This window comes from Coccinella septempunctata, chromosome 5 (assembly GCF_907165205.1).
Source record: "Coccinella septempunctata chromosome 5, icCocSept1.1, whole genome shotgun sequence".
NCBI lineage: Eukaryota > Metazoa > Arthropoda > Insecta > Coleoptera > Coccinellidae > Coccinella > Coccinella septempunctata.
The window spans coordinates 29,605,901-29,621,472 of NC_058193.1; the positions used below are offsets into that span (position 1 = coordinate 29,605,901).

The window sequence follows — 15,572 nt, forward strand, 5'->3', positions numbered from 1 at the left end:
AGCAGGCGTCAGGGATAAGGCGGATGAACGAACTGACTACCGCCATACAAGAATTGGATCCATACAACAATGACGGATCTACAGCTGGTCCGATGGTCCTTCTGGATCTCAGCTATGCGGACATCGCAGCTGGACGCTCAAAATCCAAGGAGAGAACCATCTCAGCGCGCAGCGAGAGGACCGATTACGACGATCTACCAAAATCCCATACAACGACAATTTCTAAACCGTCGAATGCCTCGAGAGACGCTGACGAATCTAGCTACACGTCCCAAGTCAACCCACCCAAAATAATGGTAGATTCGTTTGATATTAAAGAATCCAAACCACTATACTCCAAACAGAAAGCAACCAATGCGATAGAAGAAACACAAAAGAGCCCACGTAAAAGTAGATCCCCCAAACGCAAGGAAGTCACTGAGAGAGTCGTCAAACACGCCGATGAAGCTTCGATTCAGGAGGGCGACGAATCTACTGAACGAGGCAGTATGCTCGCGCCTATCAAGGAGAAGAGATTCAGGTCTTCCAGTCCAATGTGGACTCCAGGTTCAGTTCCTTACGCTGAAGTTTTGAAGGGACATCATACGTCAGAACTAACTAAAACTCAAAATCCTATTCCTGAAACTCAGGCTCCTCCGGTAGTAGAGGCCACTGAGACTACGCAAACAGCGAACACCTCCGGTGCATCTTCTCAATCTGTAGCCCCTACGGCACCACCAATACCTCAAGAAGTGAGCTATACAATACAGGACGTTTGGAATAGATACACTTTGGTCAACACATATACAGACAATCAAATGATGCAAATGTCCAGCAGTAGCGTTCCTTATTACAACACTATTCCAGGAACAACATATTATAATTACATCCCCGTGCCAGAAGCTATTGGATTCATAGCGTCAGGCCAACAACTCATCAATTCTGGTCTTGGTACTTACCACACCTCACAACAATATGAACCACCAACGCCCTATGATAACACACCCACTTCAACAATAATAGAAGAGCAAACAGTTGAGAAAACTGAGACTCCTCCTGATACAATCGCTGCTCCACCGCAAGAAAAGAACGAAGCTGTCGCAATACAGTCAGACACAAACACGAGTAAAGTCATCTCTTATGCTAGCATTCTTTCCCAAGGCCTCGAGAAAACTTTCCAGCCATCCAGCACGAATCCTAAATCAATGCCAACGAAAGAAATGTCTCCAAAGCCTGGACACAGTACCAGGTCTATGGATGATGACGTATTCCAAACAAATTTGAAACCAAAGACTTCACGTCAAGAGGAAGACAACCGCTATGTTGATTATAAACAACATGGAGCAGGTAGATGGTCAAAACGAATCAAACACAACGAAAAATCAACGAAAGAAAGAATCGAAAAAAGTCATATTCCTCAAGACGAAGACTTTAGTGATATAGATATAAGAAATCCTCAAGATACTCATAAAAATCGAAAAACTGAAAATACAAAACAACGTGATTCATCGAAAATTATATATTCAATGGAAGCAGAAACTCAAAACAAGAATATTCTTGAAACCAAACTCGAACAAACTATCAAAACAGAAGAATATAAAGTAGAAACAGAGATCACTCGGAAAACAGACATTGATAGTAGTACAGTTAATGATCGAAACGATGAGAATACTAAGAAAACTAAACAAACCAAGAACAAGAAATCAAAGAAAATTAAGAACTTGGAGGTTATCGACAAAAACAAAGACCACAAAAGTGGAACTGAAAATATAACAGAACTTCAATCCAAACGAGTAAATCAGGAGATTCTAAGTACCACAAATACATTTATTTCAAACGAAATTGCTGATGTAATCGATAAGATGCAACTTCCTGAAGAACAGCAAAAGACTGATACAAAAAAGAAGAAAACGAAGAAAAGTAAAGCAAAACCTGATATCAATCATGATGAATCAGGGGAAAAACAAACAGAATTGAAAACGAAAGAAGAAAGTAAAGACCAAGATTTATCGAAAACAAAACAAATGGATAATCGGGAGAATCCACAAGATAAATCTGAAAAAATTAAATCCGAAAAATCTAAGAAAAAGAAGAACAAAAATTCCGAGAAACTCAACGAATCGCCCAAAACACACGATGGAGCAAAAACCGAAGAGCAACATAAAATCGAAGAATTCATTAAAACTGAATCTCAAGGAATTCAAGAGGTATCGGATACCGCTATCTTGTCCGTTACAGATATAGAAAAAACAGAAGAATTCATCGGTAATGAAAAGCAAACTATCTCAGAATCAATACCAACAGAGAATGATGAAATGCCCATCAAAAAAAAGAAAAAATCTAAGAAGTCGAAAAAATCAAACAAGGATGATACCACTGAACAAGGACTGCTAGGAAGTGCAGTTGAAACTGAAAAATCAGAGAACAGTCATTCACAGCAAATTTCCTCAATAGCAATCGAAGGCGAAGTTATTGCTGTCACAGAAATAACGACAACTCATGCTGATATGTTAACTGATAGCACAAATCAGTCAGACATCAGTAATTCCAAAGAAAAAACTCCAGAAAAATGTGAAGAACTTATAGACGAACAGCTTCCAGAGAAAGCAACTGAAATTCCTGAGAAAAGTCATAAAAAGAGTAAGCCGAAAAACAAAATAACTGAAGAAAATCTTGGTTCCCGAAAAATATCTGAGGAAAAAATTGATAAACAAACAGATGAAGTGATTGAAAAAACGTTTATTAGTGAAGAAGTGAGTACCGTTAAGAAGTCGAAAAAATCAAAGAAATCAAAGAAAACTCTCACTGGTTCTGAAAACAGTCCTGATGAAACTAAAACTGAGGGAGTTGAAGAAAAACTCGTAAATCCTACAGTAAGAACTCTAGAAAATAAAGAGAAAACTAATCCTCTTCCACTGTCCGAAACAGATAAAAGGAAGGAAAGTGAAACAGAAAATATTGTGGAAGAATCGCCAACAGTAAAAACAGAGGAAGCCTCTATAAGTAAGAAAACTAAGAAATCCAAAAAGAATACTAAAAACCAATTGCAGGTTGTTAATTCTGAAGTTGAAATTAAGCAACAGTCACTGTCGACTGTCGATGTAAGTGAAACGGATGAGAAACAGAAAAATGAAAATGTTACGAACGAACAATCCATCGTTTCTAAAAAGAGCAAATCGAAAAAATCGAAAAACAAAAATGTTGTGAGTGATTCTCGTGAAAAGACAGACGATAATATAGTCAATAACCTTGAAAATGAAATGAAACAAACTCATATTACCGACGAATTAAGTGTGAATAATGAAACTACAGTACAATCGGTAACAACGTCTGAAAGTTCAATACTTACTGAAGTTATTGAGCACAAAAAAGACGAAGCGATAACGAAAAAGAAAAAGAAGGACAAAAAGAAAAAGGATCATCAAGCGTCGAAAAGTTCTGAAACAGGAGTAACTGAATATAACATAGATGCAATCGAAGAACATCAGAAAAAGGCTTCCGAAAAGAACAAACAAGAAAATGTTCAAATGAAAGAGAATTCCGCGAAGGAACCGGCCATCAAGGATGGTAAAATAGAAACAGATTCACAGAAAGAGATCATAGCGAAGACAGAAACACAAATCATTCCGGGTAAATTACAGGATGGGATAACTAAAGTTACTCTCATTACTCACGAAGAGATCAGAACCAAACCTATCATAGCTCTGAAAATGAGAGTTCCCTCAGAAAACCAGGCATCCAAAGATAAAAACGCTGACGCGTTTCTGATTAAACCCGAAGATGTCGAGCAAGCTATATTTGGTTCCGTCAAAGAACGCCCTCAAAAGAAATCTCAAACGATATTGATAACATCACAGGATCAAAACAGCAGGCAAATCGAAGGGGGACAAATCTTCGAGGTTGATTCCACTTCTACCAGCGAACCAGCAGAAACAATAGTTAGGGCTGATTCTATCGTAGAACAAGAAGTTTCCGATGTTAATGACATATTGAATCTCTTGAAAGACCGAAATCACAAACACCAAACATATGTAGTGAGCTACAGTCAAGATGATGAAAGTGGAAAAGCCTTAGCCAAAGCAGAAGACTCCGAGATTTTCCGATCCACCGTTGTTGAGAGGAAAACTAGGGTGGAAACAAGAAGAACAGTAACCACAACATCGTCATCTTCAGTAAACATCAGTTCACAAGTTATGTATCAAAATGATCCGGAATCAATGAGCACAGCAGAATATTCTTCTGTTCAGTGTGAAAGTGAAAATATAAAAACTGGAATCTGCAGTTCAAGTTCAGAAAGGAATGACGTGGAAATCAAAAAACGAACAATGTATGCTGGTGTTCCGGATGATATCACGAATAACCTTCTTGATATTCTTGACGACCCCATCGAAAAGTCAAACGAGAGGGAATTAGAAAAAATGACCTCTCCTCCTAAGAGAGATTACGCTGGAATACCTATAGATGAGTCCAGTAACATTCTCGATCTATTAGATGAACCAATTCATATATCGGATGAAGAGGAAGAAATAGCAGCTACTGATGAGAGTATTTCACAAGAAACTTCAGTATTATCAGTTGACAAAAAAGAAGAAATTCAACAGCCAAAATCTGTGGATGAAGTCATTTCTCGTCCTAGAAAAGATTATGCAGGACTGCCTATAGATGAGTCAAGCAACATCCTCGACCTATTGGATGAGCCAATTCAGATACCGGACGAAGAAGAGGAATTAATTGAAACTGATCAGAAAATTCAACATTTGTCAACAGAATGTAAGGATGAAATGATTCCTCTGCCGAAAAAAGATACTGCCCCATTGACCACAGGTTCAGCTGGTAGCATTCTTCAGAGTTCGCATGAAGGGGAAAATATTGAAAACATCAAACAGCAATCACCAGAAGCTTTAGATAAAGTCAAGTCACCAACCAAAAAAGATTATGCTGGGTTACCTATAGATAAATCTATCGATATTCTTGATTTATTGGATGAAACAATTCAGATATCAGATGAAGAGGAAGAAATAAAGCATTCTGATGAGAAAGTTCAAGAGGTGTCATCAGAATCTGTGGATAAGTTGACTCCACAATCTAATAAAGATTATGCAGGATTGCCTATAGATGAGTCTATCAATATTCTTGATGTGCTAGATGAGCCAATTCAGATATCGGATGAAGAAGAAAAAATAGGTGAAACTGATGGAAAAATGCTACAGCAATCATCAGAATCTGTAGATAAAATAATTTCTCCACCCAAAAAAGACTATGCTGGGTTACCTATAGATACATCTATCGATATTCTTGATTTATTGGATGAAACAATTCAGATATCTGATGAAGAGGAGGAAATAAAACATACTGATGAAAAAGTTCAAGAGGTGTCATCAGAATCTGTGAATAAGTTGACTCCACAATCCAATAAAGATTATGCTGGATTGCCTATAGATGAGTCTATCAATATTCTTGATGTTCTAGATGAGCCAATTCAGATATCGGATGAAGAAGAGAAAATGACTGAAAGTGTTGATAAAATCCAACAGCGATCATCAGAATCTGTAGATAAAATAATTGCCCCACCCAAAAAAGACTATGCTGGGTTACCCATAGATAAATCTATCGATATTCTCGATTTATTGGAAGAAACAATTCAGATATCAGATGAAGAGGAAGAAATAAAACATACTGATGAAAACGTTCAAGAGGTGTCATCAGAATCTGTGAATAAGTTGACTCCACAATCCAATAAAGATTATGCTGGATTGCCTATAGATGAGTCTATCAATATTCTTGATGTTCTAGATGAGCCAATTCAGATATCGGATAAAGAAGAGAAAATGACTGAAAGTGTTGATAAAATCCAACAGCGATCATCAGAATCTGTAGATAAAATAATTTCTCCACCCAAAAAAGACTATGCTGGGTTACCCATAGATGAATCTATCGATATTCTCGATTTATTGGATGAAACAATTCAGATATCAGATGAAGAGGAAGAAATAAAACATACTGATGAAAAAGTTCCAGAGGTGTCATCAGAATTTGTGGATAAGTTGAGTCCACAATCTAATAAAGATTATGCTGGATTACCTATAGATGAGTCTATCAATATTCTTGATGTGCTGGATGAGCCAATTCATATATCGGATGAAGAAGAAAAAATAAGTGAAACTGATGGAAAAATCCTACAGCAATCATCAGAATCTGTAGATAAAATAATTTCTCCACCCAAAAAAGACTATGCTGGGTTACCTATAGATAAATCTATCGATATTCTCGATTTATTAGATGAAACAATTCAGATATCCGATGAGGAGGAAGAAATAAAGAATACTGATAAAAATGTTCATCAGCAGTCATCAGAATCTGCGGATAATGTCACTTTAACACCCAAAAAAGATTATGCAGGGTTACCCATAGATGAATCCAGCAATATTCTTGATCTATTGGATGAACCAATTGAGATATCAGATGAAGAGGGAGAAAAAACCCACTCTGAAAAAAACATTCAAGGGCAGTCATCAGAATCTGTGGATGAAGTAACTAAACAGTCTATTGAAGACTATGCTGGTTTGCCTATGGATGAGTCTAGCGACACTGTCGAACCATTTGAGATGCAGGATGCCATGGTTCAAATGGTACTTGACTTGATAGATACTTGTCCAAACCTAAAACCAGAAGAAGGGCAACAAATTAAAAAAGAAATTAGGACACTTCGATGTTCCGAAGAAGAACAAGAAACGACAGATATTGCTCAAACTATTCAAAGGCATAACACCGAATCAGAGAAAATAGAAGGTGATTCGGCCACGAACCACTCATCTCAAAACATGGGAGCTACTTATGCAGAAGTCGTGAAAGGTGACGATTTTGTTCGTATTGAATTAATCGAACCAGAGAATGACATCAAATCATCTGGCGAAACAACCCCTCAGTCTCCGATAAAATCACCAGAACTGGCTGGCACCGATGATGAATTTGACATTATTCAGAAAGAAGAAGTCTGTCAGGATCATGACAAATCAGCTGACTCGAAATGTCAAGCTCTTGAAGTTGGCGCATCCTGTTTGCTGCAATCGGAACCAGAAGGACCAAGGAGGAAGCCTAAGAAAAAGAAATCCGTATCATTCGGACCTGCCGATTTCATACCCTCGGAACCAGAAATAAAGAACATTGAGCCCGAAGGAAATCTAGTTGAACAGTTCATCGAATCAGAAAAATTAGAAAGTTCGAAGTCTGCGGAGATTCCATCTGCAGCAGCTGAAACTGGAGTATCGAAGGATGAAGCCAAAAAAGAGAAAAAGAAAAAATCGAAGCAAGTAGAGGAAACCTCAAAGAATGAGGCAACTGAAGTGAAAGGAATACCCGGATCTGAAGAAATATCTGCCAAATCTGTAAAAACCAAAAAGAAATCTAAAAAATCAAAAAGGAGTTCATCGCCCAGACAACTCGATCCTAATGAGGATGTCCCTACAAAGATTGAGAAAAGTTCAGAAGTAACAGATGAGACGAAGAATATGGATAATTTATCTCCTACAGAATCATTCGAAATATTGGAGCATTCTGAAGCTATACAGGGAATGACAGAGGTGAAACTCGTGGAAGAAGTAGAAATATCGATGAAAAATAGAGGAGAATTAGAAGGTGGGCGAGAAAAATACGACTTTGAGGTTGGGTCAAATGAGTTCAAAGAAAAAGGCGAAAGTGAAGTAGAAAGAATAGAAAAGCGTGATAATGAAGGGAACAATGAAAATCAATATAAACATTCAACAGAAAATACTACTGATAAATCTACAGGCCAAACCTCCCCAAGAGATATTCATTCGAAAGAAAAACACCGAGAGTGTAGCACATACGAAGATATCATCAAGTTAATTGGTTACGATGTGATTGATTTGAGAAAGTCTGAACTTGATTGGCATGAGAAAAAAAATAAGGAGCCTGAAAAGAAGCAGGAAGAACAGAAGGTTGTCTGCATTTCCCCAACATCATCTGAAGTATCAAATCAGGCGTACGTCGAAGCAGTCGAAACAAGAATAAAGTCGGATGAAGAAAATCTCGAACAAGTGTATACAGAACAATATAATGATATAATCAAACTTATACATTATAGATTATCAGAGTTATGGGAAAGTGAGATAAAATGGCATATGAAGAAGGAACAAGAAAGGAAGCATGTCCAAGAAAATCAACCCGATGGAACTAGCAAACGAAATGAAAATGAAGTTGAAAAAGTTCCCATCGTTGAAGATGTGTTGGATGACAAAAGTCCAGAGAAAACTTTCAAGGTGCCAGTCATGAATATTCACACTGAGCAATACAAGGATCTTATGAAATTGGTGAACTACCAGATACTTAATTTGTGGCGAAATGAAGAAGAATGGTATATCACGAAAACCAAAGAGGTTCTTCAAAAAATTGAAAAAACAGAACATGCTCCGCTACAAGAAGTCGTCAATGAGTCTTTTAATGTAGAAGAGGAACGAAGTCAAAATATACAAATATCTCCAAGTAACGAAGTCCATGAGGATAAGACTCGAAGATTGGAGAATAATCTGATACATACGGAAGACGAGTATAGACATGAAATACCAATTTTGAAATTTGGAGAACATCATGTTCATCCAGAGCAGTATGGAGATATTGCAAAGCTGGTGCAATATAGATTGCCATTGCTATGGAAAAGTGAAACCCAGTGGTATGTTGAGAAGGCAAGGCAAGATAAGAGCACTAAAAAATTACCAGAGACAAAACAGCCAAACATAGCTAAAGAAGAAGAGACAATGATGTTGAAAGAAATTCAGGAAGAATTGACGAGGGATCATGAAGACCTCATTCGTCTTGAACGTTACGGGGACTTGATAAAACTGGTTCAATATAGAGCTCTTGGTTTATACGATGCTGAGATTCGGTGGCATACTCTTAGGCATTCAATGGAAAGAAAAAAGAATGTTAGTGAAACGGCTGAAAGCGCAAAATCGTCGAGTAGTTCAACATCAGAAACTCAAGAACATCATGTCGTAATTCCTGGCGAAGCAGTAATAGTCCTCGAAACATTCATAAACGAAGCGGAGAAAAAACTGATATCAACTCATCCAGAGGTGAGAGAGTCAATAATTCCATCTAAAGAATTCCTGGAGAAAGAGAAGGTAGAATCTCAACGAGTTAAGGAGAATATTTCGACGATGTTGCAATTAACAGACAAACATGATGTGCCTCAACCACAATCGGTACTGTTTAAAGAGGACTCTGAAAAATTCATAGAAACTGAACAAATTCAAGGCAATCAAGACTCAGAAATAAAAAATGTGGAAATAGTTGAGAGAAATATCAAACTTGATTCATCTGATGATGTCGAAATATCGGAAAAGGGTGAATCTGAAGAACAAATTGAGGAGCACATGCAATTCAGTGAAGACAGTGCGGAATTACAGAGAAACGATAACTCTGTAGAAGATGATGCAAAAGTTACAAACATAGAAGTCCAAAAAATTTCCCTACGGCCTTCAGCATCGGTTGAGGAAATAGAGAAAACAATAGAACAATCGCAAACATCGGATAATGTAATGATAGAAGCGGAAAATATTGAAGATGTTGTTGTAGATACTGATTCAAGTCCAGCTGTAATAATGGAGAAGGAAGGAGAAATCAACACTCTTACAAATATCGATCGAGAAAGCATCTCAACATTGAATGAATCACAAAAAACTGAAGAAGAAAAAAACGTTGAAGAGAGCTTACTAGATCCTTCAGTCGTAGCTGAATCATCTCAGGCATTATTGGAAAATGAAGTTGATGAAAATAAGGAGGCAATTACTATAGAAATTGAAACAAATGAAACAAATAAATCTCTCCTGATCAATTATAGAGAGGAAACTGCGATCCAGAAAGATGAGATTCCGAAAGATATCAAAAATTTGAATGAAATAGATTATCATGCTCATGAGGAAGATGGGGAAATATCAATCGAAGAAACAAACACTGTGGAGACTACAGATTTTTATGAACCACAACCTTCGATTGTAGATTCCTCCGAAACAAAATATGATGAATTCATATCTAACCTAAATCCGAACGCAGCGGAATTCGTTCCTGGCCTCAGAAAGAATGAACCATCAGGCCAACTCTCAACTGATTGTCCAGAACCATGCAGTCAAGGTGTAAAATCAAGCTGGTCAGAAGGAAGTGGCTATTTCGCTTACGAGGATCGTACAACTCACGCTTGGATTGATCAAATCCTCAGTGAGTCAGAAAATATAACAACTTATAAAACAACAGAACAGCAGTTGGAGGACCCTGAGCAAATCTCTCCTACGTCAGATACTAAATACAATTTGTTGGAAGATCAAAATGAAGAAGATTCAGTTGTGATTGAAGAATCTGAAGCCATCAGTCCGGTTATCATCAATTCGGAGGAAGAGGCAAAAACAGTGACTTCAGGAGGGAACCAGCTGAACATAGATCAAGAAACTTCTAATTCCATTGTGGAAGAGAATAATGTAGTCGTAAATGTGGAACCCGATGAGAATGAACAGGAAGGTAAAACTGAGAAATTAAAGAAGAAAAAGAAGAAGAAATCGAAGAAATCTGATTCCCACAAAGAAACTCTGCCAATAATGGAAACAAATTCGCAAATTGATGACCAAAGTTCAACATCACTAGAACATAAAATAATTACTGAAAACAAGAACGCTCCTGAAGTTTCCACCGGTTTTTCCTGGGCTAACATAGTGAAGGGTAATAAGAAGACTGATTCTTCGTCTTTGTTGCAATCAGAAACACAAACTATCCAAGTTGTGAAGGAAATAAAAGTGAATGAAGATGAAGTTGCAGCCACCACTTTCATTTTGAGCGAAAAACAGGACACTGAAAAAAATACACAAGAGATGGAAAAAACTTCCAGCCCAGAAGTATCACCTTCAAAGAAAAAACAATCGAAAGATAAAAAGAGGAAGAAAACTAAAGAATCTGTCGATTCAGATACTCCTAGAAACGTTGAAGACAAAGATGAGAACGATAGACAATTCGACGTCCATACCCCAGGAGAATCGAAGATATCAACGCTGACTGACAAGTTTGACAGTGAAAATGACAACCCAGAAATTAAAGTGAATGAAATTTGTCAGAGTTCTATTCAAAAAGAAAATGTACTGCAGGAATCTTTGAGACACCCTGGTAAAACTTATGCTGAAGTGATTGCATCGGCTACACGAGAAGATTCAAACCAAACAACTATTTGTCCCGATAAAGTGCCCAGTAAATATATAAACCAGGCTAATATTCCGGTACCTCAAGTCCAAATTACAGTAACTGAGAGCGAAGAACAATCCCCCACTTTGCAAGACGATATCGAAGGTTTCATAGAAGTAAAGAGTCGGAGAAGTCGCTCCCGGTCTTCATCGAACATTAAAGATAGGAAAGAAAAGTCAAAATCGCCATCAAGCAGGGAGAATATGGGCAAAAGGAAGCCAAGAAAGCGTACCAAAGATGAAACTGGATCAAATGGCTCTGTACAATCAGTTAAACATTACAAAGGATGCGCCTCCCCATCACCTTCAGTGAACAGTTCTTGTTATGGGGATTCTCGACCAGTGTCTGCTATGTCTGTTGATAATTATACATCTGAACCTGTGCTTGATAAGTTGGAAGATACGAATGTTGAGGTACAAGAACCGACACAAGCTGCTCCAGAGGCCAGAACAACCAAGAAAAAATCTAAGCATAAGAAGAAGCCTTCCATCGAGACCGATAAACAGGAAGTTTCCCCTCCTACAGAAGGCGAGGTGAAGACAGAAAGTAGTCATTCGCTAGCTTCATCCGCAAATCAAGAAATAACAGGTGATTCGGAAGTAACTCCTATTACACCTGAGGTTCATCTAGAAAAATCCGATGAGAGTAAGCTGAACATCTTGCTCGGTTCCCAAAACTCTAGCATCGTCAGCACGGAAATAAGGCTGGAACCTGAGCATCATCGCGAGTTCAGAGTGCAAAACACAATCTCAGAACAAATACCACAAATAATCCCAGAACTCATCAATCAAGTTTGTGAAGAAATTGATAGAAGTGAAGGCGAAATCGAAGAAACAAGAGAGATTTCTGAGTGCGTCGCAGTAGAGACAGAAACACTATTAGTGTCCAAAGAAGAAAAAGAAGAATCGAGTGAATCTTTCTTGGTCTCACTAGAAAATCTCAAGCGTGAAACTGAACAACCTGAGTTTAACATCGAAGATCATCAGGTACAATTGGAAAATGTCGAAAGGGATGTGGATGTTCCTACAGATGCTGAAAGTATATCTTTGTTGGTCGATCAACCTCCTGAATCTGTGGCTTCCGAGGAGAAAATAGCAACACCAACCAAGAAGTCTCGTAAACAGAAATCAAAGAAATCGAAGAGTGAAGAAGGGCTTCATAAAGAACCACTCGTGAAAACGAGAGATTCATCCACGTCTTTGAATAGCGAAGATACAAATAGAAAAGATTTACCTCAGACCATCCCCACTGAACCTTCTTCAATACTTGATCAAGAAAAGGAAAAGAGTCCATCTGGATCTGTGAGTGCCCAAGAAAGCAAATCGGAAATTCTAGAACCTCAACAGGTAGACGACTCTGACCAAGAGCCGTTGAGCGAGAAGTCGGTCAGGAGCAAATCGTCGGGTATAGAAGTATCGATGACTTACAGCATAGACCTCACACCGAGAACCGAGGAATCGGCACTTAGACAAGCTGGTGACACACTTAACGTCACGGAAAATACCAGCCTCCAGGTCGATTCTCTAAGAACGGAAGGGAACATCGAAGATCACATTCCGAATTCCATCGACGAGATCGAAAATAACGAGTTGGACATGAACGTGAGCGAGAACTACACCGATACTAACCGAAACTTGACCGATATCGAATCGGATCTACTCCACATGACAGACTCCGAGTATCAACTTCCCGAAGACAAAGAATCGGAATTAAAATCGGAATCTTTAGTGGAGTTGAAGAGTTTCGTTGAGCTGATCGAAGCTAAGAAACCAGACTTGTCCACCGAAAACGAGGATAAAGAAGATAAAAGTGTCACAGAAACCGAAAGGTCAGCAATAATTACCACAAGTGTTGAACAAACAATGTCTGTAGATTCCCTTGAGTTGAAATCTGATGATTACAAACAAGATGAGGCCAATGTAGGTGGAAGTGTCAATTTCACGACGAGTGACGAAATTTCTGCTCCTAAAACACCAAGTAGTAATGAAGAAGACAACAATGAGCAAGTTAGTCGAAGCAACGAAGGGGCTTATTTCAAATCCGAAGAATACTACTCGGCTTCTGAAAAATCATCGTCGGAGTCTACCACAAGTTCCGAAAACCAAGAAACCGAAACAGTCAAAAAGGTCCTGTTTGCGAAACTACCCGAAGAAATGTTCAATGAGTACATCGTTGAATATCAAGTTTCTTCTGATTACCATCCACAACTACTCGACCAGAAGACTATTGACAAACAAGACGACAGCACCAAAACGACATCGGAAAAAGACAACTACAGCGATGCTCTAGATTCGTTAGACTCCGATCATACTCCAGTGGAATCAGATACGAAACTGGGAGGTGAGGAGGGTGTAGATTACATCCAGATGAACCCCGTCATTTTGTCGGACAGTGTAATAGATCAGATCAAGTCGCATTCTGTAACCCATCAAGTTGAATCTTCCGAAAGGGTTGTGTCACAACGGAAGAAAGGAAAGATAAGTATGGTGGGAGATTTGAACGTGGATTCCACCGAAGACATATCCCTCGATGCGGACAAGAGTGATGTGTTGGAAACTGAAGAAGCGGCGAGTGAAACGGTGGAAAGTGGACCTGTTGAACCTGTGTTATCGGAGATCTTGCCTGAGGATTTGGAGGAAGATACTCTTGAGAAACCTTCGGTTGAGGCTAAGAAGAAAGAGAAGAAGGGAATTTGCGCAAAGATCATTCAGTCCATAACTGGTAAAACCAAGGAAAAAACTCCACCATCTGAAACGGAGCAATCAACACCAGCTAGTGATAAACCGGAAAAAAAGGATAAGAAGAAGAAGAAGAACAAGTCCAAAAAGAATAAGACAGGGGACAAAGAAGAACAACCTCAACCCTCTGTTGGTGGTGAAGATCGGAACGGTAGCGCTCAAAGGGAAGATGTAAACTCTAGATTTTTAGAGAACGAAATTAATCATTCGTCATATCAACAACAATCTTCCGCGTCCGAGAATAATGCGGAGAAGAAAACTTTCTTCAGGAGCATTTTCGGAGTGAGCAAACCGAGAAAATGCTCGATCACTTCGCAAGAATCTTTGGAGAGGACAGAAACGGATAATTCGAGTACGACAGAAGATCAGTCTTCCAAATCGATCACCTTGAAGAGCAATTCGGAGAGCAAGGTGCCCGATAAAACGCCGTCGAAATCGAAGAAGAGGAAATCGGAAGATAAAAGCGCTGAAAAGAGCAAATCGGGCGTTATCAGCAATCTCATGTCGAAGATTTCGGGCGTTATCACACAGAAGAAGGACAAGAGCGAATGCACTTGCTCAGAAGCTGAGGTGAGGCTCAGGGACCTAGCCCTGAACCTGTCTCACGATGGGCCCTTCTGGCTATCGAAGAGCGTTTACGACGAAGCTGAAAATAGTTTCCACGTAGACTTGGCCAGGAAAAGCAAGAAAAACGCGGCAGGCGACGCCTTGACCAAAACGTACGATAATAATCCGGATAACGGAGATGATGGTTCTTCCAGAGGTGGATCGCCTGACCATTCCCAGCACCAACAGAACCGAACCAACTTGGACGAAAACGGCTGCAAATTGTACTCGTTACCTGGGAGGTTAGCCGGGTGGAAAGACGAAAGCACCTATCTGAGCCCAGAGCCTCTAACCCCCGAAGAATCCCAATCTGTAACTTCCGCGAAAACGACTGACGCGACTGACATAACGTATACCGACTCCGTTCCCGATCCTCTTCCTACTTTAGGGCCCAAAGAGCAGCCATCACAGCCACTAGCCATAAGCACCAGTCCGAAATGTTATCAGCAAAAGAAGGTGATTGTAAATGTGGTGTGTTGGGGTTATATTTAACATGCATGCCTAATCCGAACTGTTTTATATAGATATGCTTGACTATTGTGATATATTCGGCTGTTTTCATTTGATCTGTGTTGTCAATAAAAGTTGGTACTAACACTGTAGCTTTGGAATGTCGTTCTTTGATTGTTGATCGCTTTGTGTGTTTTAATCTGTGTTTAAAAATAAGATCTTGATTGATGGCAGTTGGTCTCGGTTGAGATATTTTTACCTACTGACATTATATAGACCAGTTGTTTCCGCACATTTATTCGACGAGAAGAAAGCAAGTGGTTCTTCTGATCATTCGAATTTTTTCTGAAAGATGTATTTTCATTATTACATCGAACGATCTACTCTGCTATGGCCATATGCACCGTTTTCCTTAAATATCCTTTTTTTCTATAGAGATTCTATGCTTAAACGTCGTTTTAGAGCGCTTCGTTCAATCAAACGGTGCATACGGCCATAAGTTGCTTAAATTTTAAATATTTAAAAATCAAACTGGTGAAGTAAATGTTTCCCAAATCA

At 38.9% G+C, this 15,572-nt stretch overlaps 1 protein-coding gene across 1 annotated transcript in view; it reads left to right on the top strand.

The window, feature by feature from the left end:
- The window catches only part of LOC123313456 (nesprin-1), a 66,131-nt gene extending 50,965 nt beyond the window's left edge, over positions 1-15,166 (top strand). Inside the window, exon 27 of the mRNA XM_044898345.1 lies at positions 6-15,166. Within this exon, the coding sequence (XP_044754280.1) occupies positions 6-15,056 (15,051 nt within the window). The 3' untranslated portion in view covers positions 15,057-15,166. The remainder of the gene's footprint in view (positions 1-5) is intronic.
- The last annotated feature ends 406 nt before the right edge of the window (positions 15,167-15,572 follow it).